General features: G+C 49.2%; 2 protein-coding genes across 17 annotated transcripts in view; both read left to right on the top strand.

Moving 5' to 3' along the window:
• The window catches only part of MACF1 (microtubule actin crosslinking factor 1), a 222084-nt gene that overhangs the window by 80727 nt on the left and 115509 nt on the right, over positions 1-25848 (top strand). For 15 of the 16 annotated variants that reach the window (XM_067533972.1, XM_067533965.1, XM_067533971.1 and 12 more), the window contains 20 exons: positions 8767-8933; positions 10031-10143; positions 10237-10343; positions 11095-11214; positions 11306-11401; positions 11855-11982; positions 12109-12202; positions 13093-13247; positions 13523-13799; positions 14357-14485; positions 15829-15906; positions 16462-16623; positions 17265-17369; positions 18099-18194; positions 18636-18761; positions 21271-21423; positions 21910-22064; positions 23253-23379; positions 24433-24616; positions 25022-25191. In XM_067533972.1, coding sequence (XP_067390073.1) covers positions 8767-8933; positions 10031-10143; positions 10237-10343; positions 11095-11214; positions 11306-11401; positions 11855-11982; positions 12109-12202; positions 13093-13247; positions 13523-13799; positions 14357-14485; positions 15829-15906; positions 16462-16623; positions 17265-17369; positions 18099-18194; positions 18636-18761; positions 21271-21423; positions 21910-22064; positions 23253-23379; positions 24433-24616; positions 25022-25191 — 2742 coding nt within the window. Of the gene's footprint in view, positions 1-8766; positions 8934-10030; positions 10144-10236; positions 10344-11094; positions 11215-11305; positions 11402-11854; positions 11983-12108; positions 12203-13092; positions 13248-13522; positions 13800-14356; positions 14486-15828; positions 15907-16461; positions 16624-17264; positions 17370-18098; positions 18195-18635; positions 18762-21270; positions 21424-21909; positions 22065-23252; positions 23380-24432; positions 24617-25021; positions 25192-25848 lie in introns of those variants that run through there. The other variant, XM_067533977.1, reaches the window with a different exon arrangement.
• On the top strand, positions 801-2166 carry LOC137143905 (uncharacterized). Its single transcript, XM_067533954.1, has one exon. The coding sequence runs from the start codon at positions 931-933 to the stop codon at positions 2164-2166; it is 1236 nt and encodes a 411-aa protein (XP_067390055.1). The 5' UTR covers positions 801-930.

The raw sequence follows: 25848 nt of genomic DNA on the forward strand, positions 1-25848 counted from the left end.
GCTCTGCCATGGGGAATCGCACTAGAGGTGTGTGCTGCTGCCTTAACCTTCCAGCCCCCCGCGGCTTCCCTCCTCTAAAGGCTGCCCGAGATGCTCTGGAGTCTTTGGCTGGCCTGTGCCGTGATAAGGACACTTAACCCTTTGTGGAGGTTACGCGCCCGCCGTGTGCTCCTCCGCTGTGATTGGAGGACGAGCAGCCTGCCTCAAGCCAGGGTAGAGCAGTAGGAGGCTGTTTATTTGACAACAGTCAGGAAAATAGAGTAGACATCAGCCAGTGTGAGCAGACCCTCCGCAGCTCCTTGACCGTAGCCTGGAGGAATCTGTTTCCGTGTAGGGGCAGGTATTTGTGGACTTCCCACACAGCGTTGGCCATGGGATTTCCTGTTGGTATTCATGCCGAGTCCCTCCGTCTCCTCCCTGCTTCTTCCTATTTCTCTCCCACCCTTTTCTTTATGCTACCTTGGCTCAACCTCCCTTTTCCTGATTTCCCACCCTCCTTTCTCTCCCCCCATATCCTTCCCCAGCCACTCCCTCCCTCCCTTCCCCCCCCCCCATTTCTGTCTGGTTCTTGCTTTCTGTTTGTGTTACAGAGGGCAGTGCTCCAATTACCTCATATTTGGAGAGAGAAAGCTGCAGCCAATCCGGTCTCTGTCTGCTTTTAGGTCAAGTGATTTCTGAACTGCAGTGAGATGCTTTGAATTTGTCTTGTTGCAGCTCCTAGGCTGTAAGATGGCTGTCTGCAACAGCAGCGGCTGGAAGAGACTCCGCGTGTGTGAGTGAGGGCGAGGGAGAGAGAGAATATGGGGGATTGCCCGCAGTGCTGCGTGGTTTGAAATGTGCATCTAAGCTGATGAAGCTGAGGTCAGGATTTATCCGGGAGCCTGGGACCGGCTTAGCTGCATTATTGCTGGCATTTTTTGCTCGGAGGAGATGGGGAATTCTCTGGGTTGTGTTAAGGAACCAAAGGAACAAGCTGCTGGGCCAGGGAAGGCTCCTCTGTCCCCCCAAAAAAGGGGTCGCTTTAAACGGAAGCGGCGAGGGAAGAAGAGAACGGTGCCCGTGGCAAATGCTAAGGAAGAGCCCTCGGATGGCGCTGAGATTGCTGACGATGCTGAGGCGTTGGAGAAGTTCAAAGTACCTCCTCAGCAGGAGGGAGGAGAGGAAATTGCCAAGAGCCTGCACCAAGGCACTTCCCAGCCTGGGGATCCTAGTCCCAGCTCCGGTCCAGAGGCACCACCTCAAGTTCTCATTGTGCAGGTGAAGGAGAGATTTCAAGGGGAAGTCCAGAAGGCTCACCTGGTGGTGGAGCCCTCGGGATCCGGGGGCAGGAGGGATTCCCCCGAGGAGGGCACCACTGTCATTGCCCGCCTGCTGGACAACCCAGCGGAGAAGAACCGCGAGAAGGCTGTCAGCAGGCTGGCTGAATTTCAGACGAGAGCTGGCACCAGCAGAGCTGTGTTGTTGCCTTTACCAAGGGAGACGGCAGTCAAAGACCACACGAGGAGGGCTGAAGATGAGCTTGTGTCCAGGTGTAACACGGTGTCTAGAGGGGAGGCACCGGGCAGACGAGGGCCGGAGATGCCTGCAGCCGTGGTGGAAGCTGACAGGTCTCCAGGGGCCTGGGCTACAGAAGAAGAGAATGAAAGTATTTCAAGTGCCACGTGGACAAGTTCGTGGGTCGTGGAGCCAGGCACCGTCTCCGAATTGTCTACGCCGTCGCCCATGGTGGACCAGGTGGAAAACCAAGGCTTTGAGAAGTCCCTAAGGCTGTCCTGGTCACGAGAGAAACCTGCCCTCCGGGGGGGAGAGGGCACCTGGACACAGCCTGCCGCTAAGCTGCCTGCCTCTCAGAGCGACTCTTCGTTCAGCGGGCCAACCACCAGCACTGCCCAGCACTCCTCAGGGTACGGGAGCGACTCGTCCCGTCGGCCCACCAAGGATGCTGTAGGCCGTTGGATCTCGGAGGATGCCTGCACGCACTCTGTGGAAGAGGACAGCCGGGTTCAGAGGGGCAGGGTGGAGAAGGCCGCGAAGCCTGCCGGAGGAAAGGTCAGTGCTTGTATTCATTTACTGAGCCATCTTTCGGGGAGAGGGAAGGGTGCTGTCCTGAATATCAACGATCCAGACCAGCTTTCCATTTCCCTGAAGAGTTTTCTTCCCAATTGACTCCAGTTGGCTTAGCCCTGTGTCAGGTGCTGTGAATTACAGCCACGTATTGGGAAGGGGCAGGTTAAATCTGATTTTGATTGCTTCGGAAGAAGTCTCTGTCTCTCCACCCTGAAGGGCTGTGTGGCTCTGATAGGTGTGATTTGCATGGAGACCTGTTAGGGTGTCAGACTAGACTGACCCTGTAATCAAGAGTGAGCTCCTGTAGCATGCAGATAGAGAGCTGGAAGGTGATTGTTGTGTTTTAGGTGTAATTGCCTGTGTGTCACTTGAGATGCATTGACTGTAGTTAACATGTTCACCCCCTTTTGAAGGGTTGCTCACAGCACAGTCCATCCTTACGTGGTGTGCGTTCAGCCCCCTTTGTCTACATGCATTTAACAGAGCACTGTGAAATGTTGGCACTAATTAAAAATGGGGAGGGAGGTGGAGATGTATTGCAAAGTGTGTTGGTTACGCAGGGGGATTATCAGACCGGCCCTAAAAGCAGGCACAGTGCAGGCAGACAGGGCCAGGCAACAACATTCAGTAGTGATTGTCTTAGCAGCACTTTCTGGCATTTATCCTTCGGGGGTAGGAAGGGGGTTGAAAGTGGCATCACTGACTTACCAAGTACTTTTTTGGCTGCTGTCAGTCTGTGGGGTGGGAAGGGCACAGAGAGCCTATAGGGAAGAGGATTGAAATGGTGGGAGACACTCCCTAATTCACCCTCAAACCTGCAGCAGCGGCAGAGCAAAGAGCATTTCAAACGGAGAAGAGTGATTGAGCTGTAAATCGGCCATAATCAGCTGAGAGAGGGAAGGAGCTAGAGTTACAGGTGTCCTATCTAGTTCCTGTCAACCAGTGGCTAATGAAATGTGTTTGCAAAGAGGAAAAGCTGCCTCACTCCTCGGGGGTGAAGGGGAACTCAGCCAGACCCGAGTCCATTTCCTCTCCGGCAATAGAATCCTGGCCTGGTGCAGCGATGCTGTTCGTGCTCCAGGGGATGGCAAACAAAAAGAGTTGTTGTGGGGAGTGCTGTGCCTCAGACCGTCACGGCGGTTGGATGGGCATTGGCTAGGGGGATGTGTTTTGGCCTGGGAAGGGCTAGATGAGTAGACATGGGATTTTTGGCTTGAGGCCGTAGTGATACGGTAGGGGTTGCTGGAAGAGATTGGTTACTGCGTGCTATGCTTCGGGGGCAGTGAAATGGTCGTCTTGTGCCTTGGCCTTGTGGTCCACGGTCTCTTGTGTCTGTATTTGGAGTGGGGGGTGGCCGAGGATGCTATGTTTGTTTTTGGGATTGCTTGGGAGGAAGGCATCACGATTCTCTGCAATGTGGGGAGTGGGTGTGGCCTCTTCTAATTTGTGTTGGACTTCAGTACCTCAGTCCAGACCCTCAGCGCAGGATGCCCTGGGAACCTGAAACGTAAGGCTCGGCCGGGAAAAGGACCTTCCTGCTGAATATTTTGGCTTGTTGGGCCAAGGCCGTCGCTTTGATGTACTGCAGAGGGCAGCTCTGTATTTAGACGCCACGCCCGGTGGGAAGAGAGCGCTGCTGTCTTGATTAAAGTGGCTGATGATGTTTTTAAAAAAAATTCAGAGGAATTTTGCGAGCTGCTGCCTGAGCAGCGCTCTCTGCTTCAGCTCCAGGTTCCATGCGCTCACTGCCCCCTGCCCACAGATTCCTTTCTGATAGCTCAGTAAATCCTTATCCCAAGAGCCGGTTTTTAAAGGCGGAGGTGGTGCCACCCCTCAGTATCAGTACATCTCGGGTGTCATGGATGCTTGTTGGAGATGGAAAGATGGCCATTAAGTAACCCGGATACTACTATTCGAATGGTCTTTAAAAAGACAAATCTGCCCCAGCTGGCGGGGAGTAGGGTGTCTCTGGTGGATAGAAGAGTGAAAAGCTAAGCAGGCGGGGTCAGGTGAAGCGTCGCTGACAGTTGGGTTCAAGGGTCAGGTTTGTGAAGAGGCTCGGTCCAATTTTTACGTCGAGCCATGAGGTAATCAGCGTTGGGTCTGGCGTGATTGGGGTCAGTGGGGCATCCATCCCATGATGTCTAGTAATCTGGGAACAGGACAACTATGTTTGTTGTGGAGATGGTACGTGAGATGCATCGTGCATTTGTTGCCGTCTTGGTGCCTCGCAGGCCGCTGTGGCATATGATCACGTCGGTGTATCAGCCCATTGCTTTAAGGAAATCCCTGTTTTTGTCCGGAAGCGTTAAAGCCAAAGCCGGCGATGTGGCAGCAACTGACAAAGAGCAGTTTTCTGTGTGATGAGCATATCAGACTCCAGAGAGGGAGATGAGCAGCGGCATACCAATTACGCTACTGCTGCCACTCCTCACTGTACTTCAGTAGAGTCTTCCTCAGACGTCTGGGGGAAGGGAGAATCCTTTGCCTCTAGCCCTGCAGCTTCCTTTCTCTTCCTTGCAAGGGAAATCTTCACTGGAGCTGGCCACAGTGAGCAGTAGGAGCCAGGTGACAATAGTTCCCCTCCAGTAACCTTCCTAAAGGACGGCAGTGAGCAAGTAGTTGGCAGTTGAGTTCCTGAGCTCTTAGCTAGTGCAGTTTAATGAAGCAGTTGGATGTTCAAGGAGAGAGTGTGGGTGCGAGGAATACTGAGGGCATGCTACGGCATGTACGGGCTAGATCCTGGACACACCATTTCCTGCAATGCTGAGCAGGGTTTCAGTGAAAGGAGGCGAATCAGCTGGGTTTAACATTCTACAGGCACCTTTCTTCCAGGGTGAAAATACGTGCAGCTTTAGATTCCCCTTTCATTTGTTCCTGTCCTGTCCTTGAATTGATGGACAGTAATTCTACTAATTGTGGAGGGGGGAAAAGCTGAGAGAGCCACTGAAATAGTTTCAGACACCAACACTGTGTTTCACACAGGTCTGGTATTTGCAGCCAGCCTTGTGGCTTTATCTAACTGGAGTTTGTATCTAAATTTCTCTATTGTTGGAAGCTGGCTCCACCACCACCCCTTTCCTCCATATGTTTCCAGATTCAGAGTGTGGGAAATGGAACCCCCCACCCCTGAGAAAATTGCCTATGGAACTGGGAGCCAGCGGGCACTGTCTAAGCTGCTGGATATGAGCCCAGAGAGAGCTGTGTGTGTTCTCTCTAAAGTTAGTTCATCCATGCTGCATTCAGTGATCGCTTTCTCCATTGTATGCAAAAAGTCACCGTCAAGTATTCAAATGCTTACTCTGAATGGTGTATCCTTAAAATATTGATCAAACGTAGCAATCAATTCCTGGACCAGCCATAAACCCGAGGGAGGTGGAATTCACAGCCTGTTTTCTCTTCTGGAGAAAAGTTAGTTGTCATCAGATGTATTATTACTATTATTTAACATTTACATTGCACTAGCACAGTTGTGATGGTTTCAGGGTAGCTACCAGTATTTCCCCCCCTGTGGTCCCTTGAAGGATTCTGCCTCTCAGCCATCCCCTCTCCTGGGCGGAGACTTATGTCTCACTCCCTCCTGATCAGGGTTTTATGGTTGCACAGCTCCCTGATCTCTCCATGATAACCCTAGCAAGCCAGTCTGCCTAAAAACACACTGATCTCTCCAAGCGCTATGATCAGTGTGTTGCCAGCGGTTACAAGTTGCTGTGCAGCTCCTTCTAAGCAAGCACATTTATTCTTAAGGTAAAAGCATTGCAGAGAAAGTGTATAAAAACAATAAAAGTATCTACACGCATGCTAAAAAGCCTACCAGGTATCACCTCCAACTCCAACCTCGGGCTCTGGTAGGTGTCAGTCCTACACACTCACATCCAGCTGGGTTTTCCCTCTGGTTACAAGTTGATATCAGTCTTAGATACAAGGTATTGTATTGTACTTCAGTACGAAGGTCCTGAGTCAGTTTAAGCGTGCGCTGTTTATCCTACAGTCCTTCCTTTTTCTTTTTGTCTCTGGAGAATCCCGTTTGAACCAGATGACGTGTCTCCCCCAGGAGGTGGGATCTCTCAGGAGATGTTATAACCGTAGTGGTTTGCCTTAATCAATTGTGTTTAATTCCTGAAGGAGCTGTGATAACCCTCCGCCTCCATCGAGTGCACACAATCCCCGGCTCTCAATGAGACATAAACTGGTCATATACATAATACAATATAGTCTCCTTAAGGTATTGGACAAAGCTGCCCTGTCTGCCATGGTAGGCACTGTGCAGACATATAGTCAAGGGCAGTCCCTGCCCCATGAGTTTACAGCCCAAACAGAGTAGCCCTAAGGGGTGGATGGCCAAACAAGTGGGTGGGGGGATGGGAGGAGAGCAGGCAGGGTAAACAAGCGGTCGGAGATCAGCTGTAGGTGCTGTGTGTTCAAGGTGATAATGGTGAGACCCCTAACCTCTTGAGATGTCCAGCCACTATCCCTTAGTTTAGTGTCCCCCTGTTTCAGGGGACCCTGGCTAGAGCTCTGTGTCTCAGACTTACTTAGAAGGAAGGCATTGATTGTTAGGCAAAAGCAGGACGTTGCTGTGGGAGCGTGAGTGAATCTTGTGCTGGGGTGAGCCTGGGAATCTTCAGCACAAGAGAGAGTGCAGCTAGGTTGTAAGAACAGACCCATTTCTGCAGTTTCCTGGCAGTAAAGTGATCCAGTCCATGCACCAGTACTTTACCCAGAGTGCTCAGCCAGACACGATTTCTTGCTGCTGCTTTGAATTCAGCATGAGAGGAAAAGCTGTTCTGAGAAGCTGTCCCTAGTGTCATAGGAGGCAGAGATGCTCTGATTGGCAGTCTCTGTTGGAAGATATTATCTGCAGTGCTGACCGTGGCTGGACTTGGTATACAGCCACCTAGCCGAGCAGGACTTTGTTCTGATAGGAAAATCATTCTCAGACCAGGGTTTAGAGGCTTCTCTGCTGTTAATGCCTTGGAATGAGTGTGTTTTATCTGGAGTATTGCTACTTGTTCTCCAAGCGCATCCCTCAGAAAGAGAAATTTCAAATGGCACAATGTAAATTACCAGGAAATGCTGAGTGTGTGTGGTGTCTGGCTCTTAAACGCAGGGGCAAATGAAGGGCATTCTTCTCCCTGTCTTCCAGCGCCTTCACTCCACTGCCCTGTTTGTCTGTCTCAGGTATTTCCAAAGCACTTATCGCTGTGATTATCTAGGTGTGCTCTCTTGTTGTGCTCTCTAAAAGTGCAGAAAAGATGACTGTAGGTCATACTGACTTGCTAGATGAATTAAAGGGGAAAAAAATCACGTGTCCAGCTGGAAATGTTGCACTTACTATTGTTACAGGTAACCCCTAAAATCACTATAAGTGAAAGAGTTTAAAGAAAAATCTTTTTGTGTGTGTGCCTTTTTCCATGGTGTTAGCTTTGTGCATTTGACAGCGCCTTGTGTGTAATCAGTTTCGCTATTTGCCCTTCCCCTATAACAGAAGCAGCAACCCTGAAATGACACAGCAGTAGGCAGGAGTGTGTGCAGAGAAAGGAGGGCTGGGCCTTAGCTAGTCTGACTGATGGGGCTGCTACTAAGTAAACATCAACCGGGGAGCAAAAAAACCTTTAACTTTTTTGAAACTGAAAAATCAATGACATGAGAGCATCGCGGGAGAAACTATTGAAAGGGGAAAGGGGGTGTTGTTAAAAACCTGAATGCTTGTTATTGGTAGATTCCAAGGCCAGAAGGGCCACTGTGATTATCTCGTCTGACCTTCTGCACAGCACAAGCCATAAAACTTCCCCGGAGTAATTCCTAGAGCACATGTTTTAGAGAAACATCCAATCTTGATTTAAAAATTGTCAGTGATGGAGAATCCACCACGACCTGTGATCAATTGTTCCAATGGTTTATTACTCTCACTGTCAAAAATGTTCACATTATTTCCAGTCTGAATTTGTCTAGCTTCAACTTCCAGCCTTCTCTGCTAGACTGAAGAGCCCATTATTAAATATTTGTTCCCTATGTAGGTACTTGTAGGCTATAATCAAGTCACCCCTTAACCTTTCGGTTAGACTCAAAGACGTCCATCTATTTACTTTATCATTAGAAGGCAGGTTTTCTAATTCTTTAATCATTATCGTGGCTCTTCTCTGAACCTTCTCCAATTTGTCAACATCCTTCTTGACTTGTGAATTGGACAGAGTATTTCAGCAGAAGTCACACCAGTACCAAATACAGAGGTAAAATAACCTCTCTACTCCTACTCGAGATGCCCCTGTTTATGCATCCCAGGATGAAATATTAGTCAATTTCAACGCTCCCAGGTTATAGTATTCCTTTAATCGAACTTTCTTTGCTCTGAAAAGCCTTCAGCAGAGCTACGTGCAGTTACTCTGAATTTGTTCTGCCCTCAGCTTTCAGTGAATTTTAGTCTGCACTGATCTTAGCAATTGTGACATGAAAAATAGAGGTGCTGCACTTACCTAACTTGTCTGTCGTTAGACATGGATCCCTGGCTTGGATTTTTCATATAAGACTGACTTCCAGGTCTGGCCATAAACTCCAGATAGCCGGCACTGGTGCTGCTTTGCTCCTGAGAGCCCATGTACACTGTATATGTATAGAAATAAAATCTGCATAAGTTGCCCAACAGGCTTCTTCCTGATGGCCAAGTGCTGTGTAACCAGCAATACTATGTCTTTACAGATCTCCGATATCTACATCAGTGGGGAGTCAGGGGACATGTCCGCCAAGGAGAAGCTGCTTCTATGGACGCAGAAGGTGACCGCAGGTTACGTGGGCGTCAAGTGCACCAACTTCTCTTCGTGCTGGAGCGACGGGAAGATGTTCAATGCTCTCATTCACAGATACAGGTATGCAGAGAGGAGCAGCTGAGGAGTCTGCATTGTTATGAGGGAAGTTAAGGCCCCTTGGTCTCTCTTTGCATTTAACAGTCTGCCCCTTGAAATCCTTGTACTCTCCTGCCATGCAGTAGTTGAGGCGGGTGCTCTGTGTCAGGCGCCGCATAGCAGAAAAGGCTGAATGCGCACACATTTGCAAGTACTATTGCCATTTTAGCAAAGGGAAAAAAGCTTTAAAGCCCGATTATGGAGGTGCTGCTGTGTTTTAAACGTTATCATTTCCCACTCTGCTCTCAGTGAATAATAATCCGTAGCACTCCAGTGGCACCTTCCATCTAAGCATCTCTAGTCTCTCCTGAAGCAGCAATTAAACCTTTCACAAAGCTTCACGTGAGCTAGCGGTATTATCTCTCTCTGATGCCTGCTCAAGACTGCACAGTGAGTCAGTGGCAGAGCTGGGATTCGAACTCAGCGGGGCTGACTCCTGTTCCTCCTGCCTTGACCATCGACTACGCTGTTGAGGGTGAAAGAGAAGCAAAGATTCTAAGGTCTAAGTAAGATGTCTCCAGACAGCATCCGTCACCAGGGTTTCCCTTTGTCAAGCTGTGACTGACCGACCATGGGCAAACCCCCAAATGGAAAGGAGCGGGGTCATGAGTCACTCTGCAGAAGGAATTGGAAATCTCATGCCAAAATGCCCCTCTTGAAGATGGAAAAGGGGGGAACCGTGTGTTGGGTTGGGAGTCCTGGGCAGCATGTACCCCCAGCACTGAGCTGGGTATTGAAGGTTCAAAGAAGTAGCCAGGAAGTCTCTGCTTTTCTTGCCTTGAACATGAAGATCCTTTGGTTCTAATTCTCATTTGCATTTTTTGTCCTATTGCAAAATTGCTTAGCCAGTCGCATTAACAGTGCTTGCTCCTGGCGCCTGGGGGGAATCACTGGCGAATCCCTTTGTAGTGTTAGGAGCGTCCCTCCTCCTTCTTGGTCTCCATGTAGCTATGTAATTAGCAGTGTCTGGCTGTGAACGCACTGTGCTGGACCAGAAGTAGACTGGTACTTTGGCAAGGTGTGAAGGTGGCTGTCTCTGAATAGTTGGAGGTGTCTTACAGGCCGGATCTAGTGGACATGGAGCGGGTGCAGATACAGAGTAACCGAGATAATCTGGAACAGGCCTTTGAGGTTGCAGAGAGACTTGGAGTTACCCGGTTGCTGGATGCCGAAGGTGAGAGACTATGGCGATTGGTCCAACTGGGTAGAAAATTACCTCTCCCCTTTTTACCCCCCTGACTTGGATTTCTTTGTCCCCTTTCTCCAGATGTGGATGTCCCATCTCCAGATGAGAAGTCTGTGATAACTTATGTGTCTTCAATCTACGATGCCTTTCCCAAGGTCCCCGAGGGAGGAGAGGGGATTAGTGCGATAGTAAGAACTGCTGCTTTTTATGCCTTCTGACCTGAATTATATGGAAGGCTGGTCTGTAACCCCCTTGTGTCGTGACTGGGGGTGGCGTTAGTTGTCTGCCTTATCTCCAGGAGAAGAGTTTGGAGGCTTCCATCTCCAACGACAACCAATAGCATCTCAAAAAAAAAAGAATTTTCTTTTAAAATCATCAGTGGAGGTTTGTGCTGTTTACCAAGCATTCAGGGTCCCCCTGGCTCGGAGATTGGAGAGCGAGGTGGGGGCTGGAGCTCATGTCAGCTTGCCACTGCTGGAGCGGTGCGGGGCAATTTACAGCTTCCCTGCTAAGGTTGGGCTGCCATTTAAGCCTCCTGTGCACCATCAAAGTCACTGTGTTCTCCAGGGGTAGGTGTGACCACGCTGAGACGATACACTGAGTTCTCCACCTTGGGGAAGCTCTGGGCAGCAGTTTACCGTAGCTCTGTTGTGCTCTGGAGATAGCAGCTTATGGCAAGGTCCTACTTTTCCCTCTGGGCCTGTGAAACTGCATTACACGAGAGAGACCCCTTCAGCTTGGCGTGTGCGGAAGATGTCGCCATTCTGAGTTGCAGGCATTTAGCAACTGAGACATCAGGGATGCACGTTATGTTATGTTTGTTCTTTCCCCTGCTTTGGCTTGTAACATATCGGGGCACAGCTGTGATATTTTGCCAGTTGCTTTGTGTGGCTGCTTTCCAGTATTAGCACTTCAACTGGCTCTCCCTTTTCCTCCCAGGAGGTGGATTCAAGGTGGCTAGAGTACCAGACCCGCGTGGACTCCCTCATCCCCTGGATCAAACAGCACACGATACTGATGTCCAATACAGCCTTCCCCCAGAACCCTGTAGAGCTAAAGGTAAGGGTTGCTCTGCAGCTTTGGGTTTAACTGGTGGTGGCGTGGGGTGGTGCAAAGGGCTGTGTGTTGATACAGCTGTCTCCCATTGCAGGCACTTTATAATCAGTACATACACTTCAAAGAAACGGAAATCCCAGCAAAAGAACAAGAAAAAGGAAGGATAGAGGAGTTGTATAAACTACTAGAGGTAAGAGACTTCTCAGCGGGGTGGAGACGGAGCGGTAACATTTTGTTTTCAGCAAGATTTACTCTACCTTCAGTTTGGATTTGTTTTGAAACAGGGAAACAAAACTAACCCGCAGGGTGTATTCTAACACAAGCAGCACTGCACATGCAGGGCCCGAGACAGCCCTACTGATGCATAGGTTCTGCTGCTGCTCTCATCGTTGTGGTATCTGAGCACCTCCCAGCAATGCCTTAGCCCCTTTGCTGTGTGCTTCAGAGAGGTGGGGCTGAGGACGGAGACAGCTCCTTCCAAGGCTGTGCAGGAGTTAGGTTAGGAGTATGCAGAGTTATATCCAAGTTAGGGGTATGAGATCCTCTCCTCTCCCAACGGACGTCGGTGGAATATGCCACTCAGATGGTGTTAGCGGTGCAGCAGAGCAGGATAAGAAAAGCTCTTCTATTGCGGTGTTTCCAGGTATGGATTGAATTCGGTCGCATCAAGCTGCCCCAAGGTTACCACCCCAATGACGTGGAGGAGGAATGGGGCAAGCTGATCATAGAGATGCTGGAGCGTGAGAAGTCCTTGCGGCCAGCTGTGGAGAGGTTGGTACTGAACTGCGTGGAGGGAGAACTTACGGGATCCCTGTGGAGAATTCCCTCTTCCACCACCACTGGTGGCTGCAGGTGTCCCTGAGAGGCACACGTCTCTGATTATTTCTTTTGTTGCAGACTGGAATTGCTGCTACAAATCGCTAACAAAATTCAGAATGGTGCTCTGAGCTGTGAAGAAAAACTCACCTTGGCAAGGAACACGCTGCAAGCTGTGAGTGCTGGTGTTAGTCTCCCAACATCACCTCCCGCCTCAAGTTTACTGTCCTCTTTCCTTCCCTCAAACCCACCTCACTCGCCTCTATAGCCTGGTGTAGCTGCCTGTCTGTTGAGACGTCAGCACCTCTCCCTTGTGACATTGAGGTTATTCGGACCAGGGCATAGGGCTCGTGCTGGAAGCTGTGCTCCCAGCGCTTTCTGTAGCTAAGAAGGTGAACGTGATCATTGGGTGTCTCACCAGGGGAGCATCAATAGGAGTCGGGAGGTGACGTTACTTTTCTGTAGTGCATCGATGAGCCCATTGCTAGCTAGAGTGTCCAACCTGGTGTCCATGCTTCCCAAAGGATCCCGAAACATTGGGAAGGGCTCAGAAAAGAGCTATGGGAATGATTCCATCTGGCAAACCTGCCTTATAAAGAGTCTTAAGAGGTCCGGTCTCTCTTGTTTATCCAAGAGAAGGTTATGAGGTCACTTGATAGGGTGTGTCTACACTGCGATCCGAAGTGTGACTGCAGCCCCTGGAGACAGACCTCCGCTGCCTTTGATCTAGCTCGCTTGACTAACGGTAGCAGTGAAGCTGTGGCAGTACAGGCCAACCACTTGAGTACATATTCAGAGTCCCGGATAAGGTTGTAGAGCCTGTTCCGTCGCGGCTTCGCTGCTGCTGCTGTTTGGGCTAGCTAGTTCGAACCTGGCCTGGGTGTGTCGACACGTGATGTCGTCTCACCTCTGAGTTCACTGTAGCTGTACCTAAAGTGGAGAGGTACCTACGCGGGGAAATGATTTCTGATAGTTGATGGCCCTTTAATCTAGCAGGGAAAGACGTGTCCCCTGTAGTACGGGGGGCAGACATATCCCCCTGGTAACTCTGCCCTCTCACTGCAGGATGCCGCTCACCTGGAGTCTGGCCAACCAGTGCAGTACGAATCCGACGTGGTCATGTACCTGCAGGAGTGCGAGGGGCTTATCCGGCAGCTGCAGGTGGATGTGCAGATCCTCCGAGATGAGAATTACTACCAGCTGGAGGAGCTGGTCTTCAGGTGAGGGGCTGGGTGCGATAGGGACCGGGACACACACGTGCTGGCGTGCATTAAGAAGCAAGGTATGCAAGCCCTGGTGGTAGCGGCTCAGTCCCAGCTGGGTGTGTCTTGCTTTCCATGTGCTCCCAGTGTGGTGGGATTCCTTCAGCTTGGGTTATGGGAGAAGATAGACAAACCCTTGACTCAGGACGAACAGACAATGTCGTTCCATGTATCTGCCAGAATCCAGACATCTGTAACTAGGCTCCTGTCTTCCTTTCCCCCCTCTGCTCCAGGATCGTACGGCTGCAAGATGAGCTGGTCACTCTGAGGCTGGAATGCACTAACCTGTACCGAAAGGGTCACTTCTCTACCCTGGAGCTGGTGCAGCCATCCGCCCTGACCACTACCCACTTGAAGTCAGAGCCCTTGACAAAGGGCACGCACACCTCCTCTACCTCCTGGTTCCGGAAGCCCATGACCCGCATGGAGCTGGTGGCCATCTCCTCTTCCGAAGATGAGGGCAACCTCCGATTCGTGTATGAGCTGCTGTCTTGGGTGGAAGAGATGCAGGTGGGTGCACGCCCGGGGCTGTAAGTAGCTCTGCAGGCTGGCTCAGCTGTCTTTATTAGCACTAAAAAAAAGGCAGGAAACTGAAAAATGTGGGGTTTTTCCTGCCTTTTTTTCTTTAGACCACAAACGTTGTGATGGGGCAGCGGGTCCCTGGTGCACAGGGAATGCTGTTGTTTACTGGAGACTCTTGTCTCTGAGAAGTCCCTCTTGTCCTGAGCTGGGTTCGGTTTCCCATTTGGTGTCCCTGCTGTTTGCAGGGGAGTGTGAAAGGTTGTCTCCAAAGCAGGGCTCAAGACTCATTCAGCCCAACAAGCGCCTCCTGTCTGACATGAGCGTAGGGCGAGAGCCAGCTGCCGCCGAGGTCAATGTGAGTTTGGACACTGACCTCAGCGCTGTGAGGGCCAGTCTCTTAAGGAGCACACTGCACCAGGGCTGGCTTTGCATCTGTGGCTTCAATGGTGAGCTAGGGGATGACGTCACCTCCAGGATCCTGTGCTTTTTTGAGCATGCTTCTTGGGATGGCAAATGCTGACTGGGCCTCTTGGTGTCTCTTTCAGATGAAGCTGGAGCGGGCGGAGTGGGGCAGTGATTTGCCGAGTGTGGAGTCTCAGCTGGAGATGCAGCGGCACATCCACTCCAGTGTGGAGGATCTGGGTGCCAGCATGAAAGAGGCCAGGATGTACGAGGTGAGGGGACGCGGGCTAGGTAGCGTAACTGGGGGGTACTAGTGTTTGCCACGGCTTGGAGGGGTGGCGAGGAGGAGCAGGACATCAGATCCTGTGAGCGTTCGGTGGCTTTGGAGGGTGAATACACTTGAGACTCACTAAGCACCATTGGTGGTGTATGGAGCAGCCGTATCTCCCAGCGCTCTGAGCTATTGAGACTCATTAAAGGTAGGAGTAGAGTGGTTATGTTACTTCTGTACCTGGCACCGGAGTGACCGCTACTGGAATCCTGTGTCTCGTTCTGGTGCCCACGATTCAAGGGGTGTTGATAAATTGGAGACGGTTCATAGAAGAGCCCTGAGAATGATGAAAGGATTAGAAAACCTGCCTGCTGGTGATAGGCTCAAAGAGAAGTTCATGGGGTGACTTGAAGACAGTCCGTAACTATCTACATGGGGAGCAAACATTTAATAATGAGCTCTTCAGTGTAGTGGAGAAAGGTCTAACACCATCAGTGGCTGGAAGCTGAAGCTAGACAAATTCAAATGGGAAATAAAGCGTAAATTGGTAGCAGTGTGAGTAATTAACATTGGAATAATTGACCAAGGCTTGTGGGGAATTCGACATCACTGACCAGTTTTAAATCAAGGCTGGATGTTTCTCTAAAAGATCTGCTCCAAGAATTACTTCGGCGAAGTTCTGTGGCCTGTGCCGTACAGGTCGTCAGATGAGATGATCACAATTGTCCCCTCTGGCCTTAGAATCTACGAATCTAAGGGTATGTCTTCACTGACGGCGGCAAATTCGCCACTGTCAGATCAGTCTATCTGGATCGATTGAGTGGCAGTGAGGACCTGCTCAATTGATCCGGAAGTCGTAGTGGAAACGGCGCTCAGAAGAGGATTTAGGAAGTTGACGTAAGTTACGCAAGCTATTCTGCGTAGCTTGCGTAACTCCCGTTGACTGCCACCGAATTTCCCTGTAAGTACAGACCGGGCCTCAGGTGTGTCCCATTGAACAAGGATTTTAATGCATCGCCGTTAGCTTACTCTGCAGGTAAAGCTCAAACCAAAGAGTCTTAAGAGCTGGTCCCCATTGATTTGTCATCTTAAGCCCAATTTCTTCTAAATTGTTCTTTTTATTTTCTCTTGGAGCCCGATCACTTCACTAATGCGGGAGGTTCTTTCTCTCCATCGCCTGCTTTCCACTCCACTCCCACCCAGAGAGGAGACCACTCACTACAGCTAGCATTCTTGCTTCCGGTTCTTGCTGCTCAGGGGAAGTGGCTTGTGTTGGGTGTGGGGTGTCTTGCTCTGAAACTGACGCTCTACGCTTGGCAACGTGAACCATTTTTCATTCTTCAGGGTAAAATGTCTCAGAATTTCCACACTAGCTACACGGAAACTCTCGGCAAGCTGGAGACCCAGTACTGCAAGCTGATGGTGAGTAGGCATTATCTGCGTCCCTGGCTTTCTCTGCTGCCTGGGAATCCAGCCCCTCCACCCAGCGCCATATTCCCCTGGCACAGGATGCAGAATGCAGGGTCCATACTCGGCTGGTGGTGAGGATGGGGTAACAATCTTTGAGAGATGAGCAGGCGTATTAGTGTGTTCCTCGGAATTCAGAGGATACCTGTTTATGACGAACCAGGTTATTTTGACAAGGTTGGAATGTATGCCACAGCAGCCCTGGCTTTACTCAGCCTGTAACCTTGAGTCCACAAGGCAAAGGGTCCGAATTTTCTAAGCTGTTCTCAGTGTCCTTATCCGCTTGCCTGCATGGCAGGAGAAATGTTTCCCAGTTTGCAGCAACTCATCACAGCTGCAGTCATCCAATAAGTGGGTGGTGGTTTTCACTTCCACACTTTTCAGACATTTTCATAGTAACTATATGTCCTCACTCCCCCCCCCCAGCCCCAGGGGCACTGAAAGAGAGAAGAGTCTGGGAAGCATCCATTTATAGCTCACGAAAGGGGTGGGTTATTTCATTGTATGCAGGAAACATCAAGCTTCCGATTGCGCCATCTCCAAAGCCTACACGGGTTTGTGTCCCGAGCCACTGCTGAGTTAATCTGGCTGAACGAAAAGGAAGAAGAGGAGCTGGCGTATGACTGGAGTGACAACAACCCCAACATTGCAGCCAAAAGGAATTACTTCTCCGTGAGTAGAGTGTAGGCCCATGGCATCCATCTGAACAGGGCTGCCTTGTTACAAGCTCCACTGATTACACTGGTATTGCTTTTAAATTGCTATGAAGCCTCCAAACAGCTCCCAGGAAAAGGCTTCCCAGGATTTGGGGCTCCTACAGCTCAGCCTGCTGCAATCATGATCCCGCTGATGAGATACCGCTTGAGTAGCATGCAGAGTGAAAAGCAAAATCTGCTAAGCAGGTTTTCAGTTTTGTGAGCATATTCTGTTGTGTGGCAGGGTTAAAGCTGGTGTTGGAAACTTCACTGCAAATTCCCTCCGTTCCTAGCATTTAGGTTTTGAATGGTAACTTTCTGAACAATGTTTTCTCTCTATTTATATCCATTCAGAATTAAGGAAATTGCAAGGCAAAAATTCTTGGTTTAGGTTGAGGACACGTTACCTTTTAAGACCATATTAATCAGGTGTTATCATTCAAAACCTACATGCTAGGAAGTGAAGCAATGCTCAGTGGCGTTTCCCACACCAGCTTTATCTCTGCCCCACAGCCCTGCTCGTCTTCAGTCTGGACTGGGTACATAATAACTGGGGTAGGGATACCACAGAAACGTAAGGTTGATTTTGATTTGCATTGGCTTGTGTCTGCTACTCAGGAGCTGACAATGGAATTAGATGAGAAACAGGACGTGTTCCGGTCTCTACAAGATACAGCGGAGCTGCTGTCACTGGAGAATCATCCGGCCAAACAGACTGTAGAGGTAACAGAAGGACGTATATGCTGAGGAGTTTCATACTAAGCCGTATGAGTCTCGCCCACTTAGCCCCTTATGAAGAAGTGTCATCGGGAGACAGGGCTATAGACACACCACACATCCACTTCCACCCCAAACCGCTCTTATCCACTCCAAGTAGTCGTAAACGGATTTGTTGTGCAAGGAAGGTAAATTCCATTGTGATAAGGGGTGCCTGTTAGCTGTGTACATGAAGACCAAGGAGAGACTTGAGGCCATTTCTACCCAGTACCCTTCCCAAGATAATAAAGATAAATGTTGGTGTGTCTAGGGCCCATGCCCAAGGTCCTGTGATAAGCTAAGAGACACAGTGGCCCTGAGCTCACTTTGGTTACAAGAGACAGATGGAGAAAACATTTCTGTGGCGCAAAGGTTATTAGGGCACAGTTTTGATTTACTGACAAGCACCATCCACCAATTCCATGGAACGGAGGGAAGGGGAACGTATCCCCTGCAGAGGCTATTCTGCCAGAGCGATTTTAAGTGCCTCTTTTCTTTAATTTATTTCCTTCCGCCTCTATTCCAGTGCACTTCCTATCACATCTCCTTACAGCCAAATCCTTCCTGCTTTTGTGAACACTGTAAGCCAGTGGAGTGAACTAGCTGAGCACTGACTCAAGCCCCTTCCTTGACAGACGCACCTTGTTCGTTTGTTGTTGTAACGCGGGGTTTTCTTTGTGTGTGTGTATTTTCCAGGCATATAGTGCAGCTGTCCAGTCCCAATGGCAGTGGATCAAACAGCTCTGTTTGTGTGTAGAACTGCATGTGAAGGAGAATGCTGCTTATTTCCAGGTATAGTGAGGAGGGACAGGCCTGCGTTTCTGTCCCAGATCTGTGGTTCAGAGACCCAGATTGGGTTGTGCATGGTGGTTATGGTATAGCATCAACTGACCCTGATGTCTGAACCACACAAGGCGCTTATCCTTTCACAGGGCAGTATCTACTTTATCCTGAACACAGCTTTAAATGAAGAACTTCTGAAGCTTTTTCCATTTGTTATCGTCCCTTTTGCCTGATCCCCTGGGCTCTTGTACATTTTATATGGTGGGATCTGATTTCTCGTGGTAGCCCAGGCCATGTCTGTGTGAGTGCTTACAGCTCCAGCAGCACCAAGGTGGAGAGAAACTTGCCTCGTGGTTTTTGGTTGGTTCCTTTCAGCCTGGCATATTGCTAATGAATAGCCTTGGTGTGTTGTATGGCCCGGCTTTCAGGTAATGCTTTTTGGCTTTGCAGTTCTTCAGCGACGCCCGAGAGTCAGAAACGTACCTGCGGAATCTCCAGGACTCAATCAAAAGGAAATATTCCTGTGACCAGAACACCAGCCTGACCCGACTGGAAGACCTGCTCCAGGATTCCATGGTGGGTGTTCTTAGTGGGCTCTCTCATGGGCTCTCAGTGCAATATGCAAACGACGCCGTGGAGCTGCACTGCTTGCTGGCTTTTGCTTTACACGGGAAAATGGGGATATTTGTTTGTTCCTGCAACAGTGCCGTTATGTTTGCTGTTCTTTGCCTATCCCGTCTCAGGCCAGTCTTTGCATTTTGATTGGGTGTGGATGTGGGAGTGCAGGCTGCGTGACCTTCTTTGTGCCACTTACTGTTGATTTAACACTGTCTGCACTGATCTGATCTTAATTGAATTGCTGCAATGGAAGATTAGAGGCTGCAGTAAAGGACTCTTGTAGATGATGTGCTTCTGCACAAGGCTTTCTCTGTATCCTTGCACCCTTGCTAAAGGGAAGAGGTGCCAGCTGTGCAAAAAAGGCTGACTAGAGACTTTTTATACCACAGGGAAATAAAAGTCCAGAGTTGATTCTCCACCATCACTATTTACCACAGTATCTGTGCATAGAAATACGGTGATGGGTGAGTTTTGTTGTCTGAGATGGTTACTCTGATCTGGTCAAATGCAGCTGGAGGCTGCATCCAATTGGCTGTTTAGCTGGTGCTCTTTTACAAGGAGGATAGGATGGAGGGAAATGCCCACTCATAATCCAAATTAAAGCTGTCATTAATTTGTCATGCCACTTCTACAAGGTGGCTAATGATAAAATCAAAGCAATGAGCGTATGGAGAATTGTGTATGTCTATATTCAGGAATCAAGACAGCAGCAGCAGGCTGAAGGTAGGCAGGTTAGTCTTTAGACCACATGACCCAAAGCAACTGGAATAATAAAGAACAGTCCAAACAATGCAAGAACTTTATAACCAGTCAGTGCACTGCAAACTGGCAGAATAAGAGAAACAAGGCGTGGAGCATCAACCAGCTACTGAATTTGCATCTCTAAGGATGGATGTGGATTTACCTTAGTGTTTTACTGTGAATCCTCTGATAAAGATTAGCAGCCAGATGCTACTTAACATTTATACACTCATTCAGTACTTCAGATGGACAGATTAAGTACTAACCTGTTAGTGGAGATTAACAAACTCAGGTGCATGAAATCCAGTTGCCACATGCAATCTCCCGAAGTGTTTCGTATGGAGTTCTTTTGGCCCCAGAGGTTCTGCAGCAAAACCCCGGGTGCTGCTGTTATGCAGGGTAAATCCTCTGGACTTGTTCTCCCTTCTCAAGGGTCCATGTGACACATTCCCTCCTTCCAGTGTCAGATTATCAGACTCTGTGTAATCCAGGTCTGATTCAGAGCCTATGCTATGAGGTCATCAGCACATGAAGCAGCAGTAGTGGCTGCAGGTTCTTAGAGCCGTATCCACAAGTACTCAGATGCTGGAACACTAGGACCGTGGTATGGGAGTGATTCACTCCTTGTTTAGAAGAGTAGCCACAGTCTCAGGAATGGTACAGTCCAGCTGTCTTGCTGACATATGCTATTAATTATTCTTTCGTAACTAACGCGTTAAAGTTGTATTTCTTCCAATCATGCTCCCTGGGACAGGCACAGGTAGTTTATTTAAGCACTTATTCTTTTCTTTACCATTAAAAAACTGAGACCATTCACCCTTCCTAGTGCACTAATTGACCTTGTAATGGGCTGAGAGTGAAAAGCACGAGTGTTAAGTTCTCTGTTGGTTTTGTTTTTTAAATTCATAAGTCAAAGTGGGCTGAACCATAATAAATTATTCAGGCTGTGATTTATGTAATGATACCCACACTTCTATGTTGGAATGGCTGTAGATTGTTCTGAGGATGCTCTGAAAATGGTAAAACACTGCAGTCTCAGAGCATCAAACCAGCAGTGACTGATAGAAACCAATGATGCAATATCTCTTACTCCCGCTGGCAAATTTCTATCAAAATATCTAATAACTATGATCACTTCACCACTAACCACTAGTGGAAGGAAGTCTCTTAGGTGAAGATATGTTTCTGAGCCGTTTCTCTAGGATGTTTTATCTGCTTAACTCATTGCACCTACATCCTGAATGTTGTTTTTAAAGATGCCTTCATTCCTTGCTTTATAAAAACGAGGAATGGAGCAGGTTTCTACAGCCTTCCTAAAGAAACAAAAAAAAAAAAAAGAAAATCCCTCCTCAGGGAGGACATATCCTGCTGGTCACTGTTTTATACAAACTGTGATTTGAATTTTTTAGAAGACTGTTATTTTCTTGTCTCTAGCAGCAAAAGAAATTAACGCTCTGCATGTGGCTTAGTGGGGTGGGAGAAGCAAGTGAGTTGTCTGGAATGGCACAAAAATTCAAGGAAAGGTTCCAGCCCTGATTGGGTGTGTGTTCCCCCACAGCTGGGGTGAAAAGGATTCTCTTTTATCCATTCAGCCCTTGAGAGTCCAGCCTAGACCTGGAAGACCCACATCTTTCAGGGGGAAGAGGGATGTTGGAACAACACTAAGGGATTTACTGGTTCTCTTTTGCCACCTGCACCAGCAGTGCTTTGCTTTTACTCTCACCAGGATGAAAAGGAGCAGCTTATTCAGTCGAAGAGCTCCGTCGCCAGCTTGGTTGGACGGTCAAAAACCATTGTTCAGCTAAAGCCAAGAAATCCGGACCATGTCCTGAAGAGCACAATCTCCGTCAAGGCTATTTGTGACTATCGCCAGATCGAGGTGAGCTGACGGGAGGGAGCCTGTGGACTTTGGAGAGAAGGGAGGAGGAGAATCAAGTTTTGTGCAGAGGGTTGGGGGAACTGGACCAATTCTATGGTACTTGATGGTAAGAAACAGCAGCGAGGTAAGGAGGGGATGTATCAGGAGATGGATGGAGCAATCGCCTCTTCTGAAAGAGCTTCTCCAATGGTCCTGATTCTTCTCTGAGCAGTAGCAAAGGTTCCATTCCCATAGGAGGGTGAGTTTGAGGCCTTCTAGCCAAAGATTTGCCTGGGTAACATCCTAGATCCACTGAATTTCTCCTCCCTTCCTCTCCAGACTGCTTTCTGAGGTGCTTCGCGATTTACTTCCCTTTTGCTCAATTGTAAAGCGAGTTGGCAGAAAGCCTCCTTTCCTCAGGTATCTCCCAGAAAGGGATCTGGCCAAAACAGGAGGCACTGGTGAGTCAAGTGTTGGATTGCAATCTTATTTTTGTTGCCTACCTAGATCACCATCTGTAAGAATGATGAGTGTGTGCTGGAAGATAATTCCCAGAGGACCAAGTGGAAGGTGATCAGCCCCACAGGCAATGAGGCCATGGTACCATCTGTGTGCTTCCTGATCCCCCCTCCTAACAAAGAGGCAATTGACATTGCTAACAGGTAACCAAGCCTTGCAGTTCACTGCGGGTTGGAATTCCAAAGCTGGAGTGACCAAGAGATGCCTCCAGTGTTTGTTATGTTACGTATGGGTTATTTATGCTTAGACCATCCAAATCTGTTTTGCTTGGGAAAATGTTTAACTGCTCGTCCCGGCTGGGAGTTGGGGCTTCATGTTGTTAATGTTAGTTGTAATAGGTGACTGGCTCGTTAATGCGGTGGGGCTCAGTTGCAGGTGATGGGGCAGGTTCAGGGGATTGGTGGGGGTATGGAGCCTTGTGGTCATGACCTGGAAAGGAGCAGCTCGGGGAGCTGTACCCAAACGTACTGAAGCCGATGGCTGTTCTGTTAGTGGTTTCAATTCTCAGTGGACCAACATCACAAAAACTGCTGCTGTGATTGTGACTCCCTTGTGACAATATCAACAGGGAGACCACGGGTGCTTTGTCTAGACTGTCTAACTTTTTGCACTAGTGCAAGTCGCTGCCGTTAGACGTGCCTTCACCACTGTAAATCATGGCTTGTGCTGCTTATCTTGGCTTCAAACAATCGAAGTCATGGTGCAGCATTTCCACACAAGGGGTTTGCACCAATGCTGTCCACACCAGTGTAGACAAGGTCTAAGTGGGTCTGGAAACTGAACTGCCATCAGGTCTCCAGGGAGGGGTGAGGCATATGGGCAAGGTGGTTTCCCTTGCTCTACGTCTTCAGTGGCTAACGAGGAGGTGTTTTTTATGCTTCCAGCCTGGTAACTTCACAAACAATGGAATTAATGGGAATGGGGGAAAAACCTAAGGGCCCATTCTGTCTGTACTAATGTCCTGGGATGCCTGGAGAGGGGTCAGGGGTCTCCTGGGTGTGGCTGGCCTGTGGGGAAGAGGAGGCTGTTAACTAGAACATCTGATGTAATATTTCCGGACGGTTAGAGATGGCAGCACACAGGAGGAGAAATTCCCCAGTGGGAATGTAATGCATGTGAATGAGAGGGATATAAGGATCCCAGTTGACTCTGCACAGGGTATTCTGCAAGCCTTATTGCTGGCTCTGCTCGGGTAGACGTGACCTTGGATTGTTGTCTTAATTAGCTGACCGTTAAAGGCTGAATTTGAATAAGCATTTGCCTGACTCAGTGCTGTAACTGAGACTGCTGGGGGGTGCAGGTGGTGACAGAACCGCTCTGTCCTGTCCTAGGGTGGAACAGCTGTACCAGAAGGTGATGGCCCTCTGGCACCAGCTCCACGTGAACACAAAGAGCCTGATCTCCTGGAACTACCTGCGGAAGGACATTGCCCTGGTGCAAGGCTGGAATATGGAGAAGGTACTTTACCCCGCTTCCCAACAAATCCACTTGTCTGTGTAGACTGGTCTTCTCCAGCAGTGTAGAAAAACTAACTTGTTCTGGCATGAAGAGTAGTCCCAGGTTCTTGGTTGGAGTTGGAAATGATGCCAAGGCTTCCTTGTGTGGGTAGGGAATACATGGGAAATGGTGAGAGATGATTCAAGGGTGAAGGGTTAGGGAAACTGAGGGATCAGCCTAGTGGGCGTAGTGTGAAAGAGTCTGAGCTTTGGGGGGGTTTCAATGCAAAGATACAAAGGTGCAATCTTCTAGTGACTGGGATCAGATGTTTGGATTAATGCTCCTTTTTACTTAGGAGTGAACAGAGCTGGAGGGGAGAGAAATGAGAAAGGGAAGAAAGATCCAAGGAGGGTAAACTCCTCATAATGCCTTTCCTTGCAGCCGTCGGCTAGCTCTGTTCAGGCAATAAAGATTATGGAAGTAGGGGGGAGATAAAAACCCGAGCAAGGCAATAACCCTAAAGGCAACGCTGCAGAATAGCGAGACCAAAAGAACCATCCTGTCCAAGGAGAGACTCACTAGCATGTGACTCTGTGGGCAGCCTGGCAGTGGTTGTAATCCTTGAAAAGATCCCAGAAAAGGAGCATGTGAATTAACACTGACTGCTGTGAGGGGATGTCTTCATTCGCCGCTGTCAGATTGATCGATCCAGATCAATCGAGCCGTCAGTGCAGACCCGCTCGATCGATTCGGAAGTCGACGCATTAAAACCGCCCCCTCAAGTGGCGTAGCGCTGCGTTGGTGGGAACGCATTTCCCGTCGGCGCAGCGCAGTGAAGACGCCGCGTGGCAGAGGAGTTACGAAGCCGACGGGAGTTACGCACGCTACTCTACATCGCTTGCGTAACTCCTGTCGCCTGCTGCTGCATTTCAAGATAAGTGTAGACCTGGCCTCAGAAATGGGAGAAGCCTCTGGGTTAATGCACAGTAACTTGTCGCTTTGTCAGGGCAGTTCGGTGCGAGGTAGGTAGGACGTGGTTCCTTATCGTTAGAGTCTCTGGGATTCCATCCACAGCTAAGATCTCTGGCCCAAGGAGAGTGCCAGCAAGCCATGAAGAGTCTCCAGGCGCACTATGAGGACTTCCTCCAGGACAGCCGGGACTCCAAGCTCTTCACTGGGGCCGATCGGCTGCGCTTGGAGGAAGAAGTGAAGTCCAGTAAGGAGCATTTCCAACAGCTTCTGGAGTCCATGGAGAATGGTGAGCTGGAAGGGATGCGAGGCTGACCTGGAGCTGTGGGGGCTGATAGAGAGGATTGATTTACGGGTGCTAACAAGTGTGTGTTAGTGTTAACTTTGCAAATGGCTGTTCTCTTCCCTGCTCTTCATTCCAACGTGCCGCCTTTGTTGGGGAGAAACAGTGCTGGCAAACGGTGCAAAGTAGGTCTGGGTAGCAGGGCCCTTCCTTTGCCGCCATGGGTTAAATGTTGGGTCCTCACAGCTCTTGCCCCACCTGGGACAGGCCTTGGGCAAAATTGGTTTTCATCTGAGGAGAGACCTCTGTGTTTGCTTCTCTCTTGGCAAAAGAGTGCTGCCACGTGGGGCGATGGTTCCTAATAGAGTCTGATTCTAGCTGGGGTTTTTTTGTGTGTTTGTGTCTTAACAGAAGACAAAGATGAGACTGTTGCCAGGACATATCTGTCTGAGCTTAAGAACATCTCTCTGCGCCTGGAGGAGTTTGAACAGAGACTAGTGGGGCGAATCCAGTCCTCAAGCAGCACCAGAACAGATGGCGATACCATCCAGGAAAACACCGTCCGCATTGCAGAGCAGGAGGTCAGTACATCCCCTCAGAATATCGGCAGCGTGGAGGAAGGTGGTGTTTGAGGGAACCCGCTGTTGGTCTTAGGAGTGCTGCATAACAGGGCATTGATAACCATGGCATACATTTTATATAGGGTACTCCCCTCTCATCTTCATCAGCTTCACAAAGCAATCTTATATCTCTGGGCGATGGAGCACTTTACTCTTAGGTCAGAAAGACAATGGAAGTATTTCTGTTCTCTTGCCTCGCCGCTTTTTTTGCATTTTCCACTTATACCCACCCCATGATTTCTCCTTGCTTCAGATACCCAAGGGGAAAATGTCTATTGGCATATAACTTGGGCTCATCCCTCAACACATTGAGCAGCCACTTGAGGAGAAATAAGAACCCACAGGAAGAAATCTGCAGAGATCTCTCTCCTTTTTATGTGCCAAGATTAGCACGTCTTGCCTTTTGCAGAGGCAGGCTGGGCAAACTTCCATTGCATAAAGTATTCCTTCTTTAAATCTGGAGAAAAAGTTATAACAGCTCCCTAAGCACTGAATGCAGGCGGCCTTTGCACCCACTGAGACGAACAGCATCGCAATCTGATAATGGGAATGAATGAAGAAAATGGTGGAATCTACAGAATTTACAAGCCCGTTCAGTCCTGAAATGATTCTGCTAAA

Source organism: Emydura macquarii, unplaced genomic scaffold, assembly GCF_026122565.2.
Source record: "Emydura macquarii macquarii isolate MOO-44397 ecotype Brisbane River unplaced genomic scaffold, CSIRO-AGI_Emac_v2 contig_3348, whole genome shotgun sequence".
Taxonomy (NCBI): domain Eukaryota; kingdom Metazoa; phylum Chordata; order Testudines; family Chelidae; genus Emydura; species Emydura macquarii.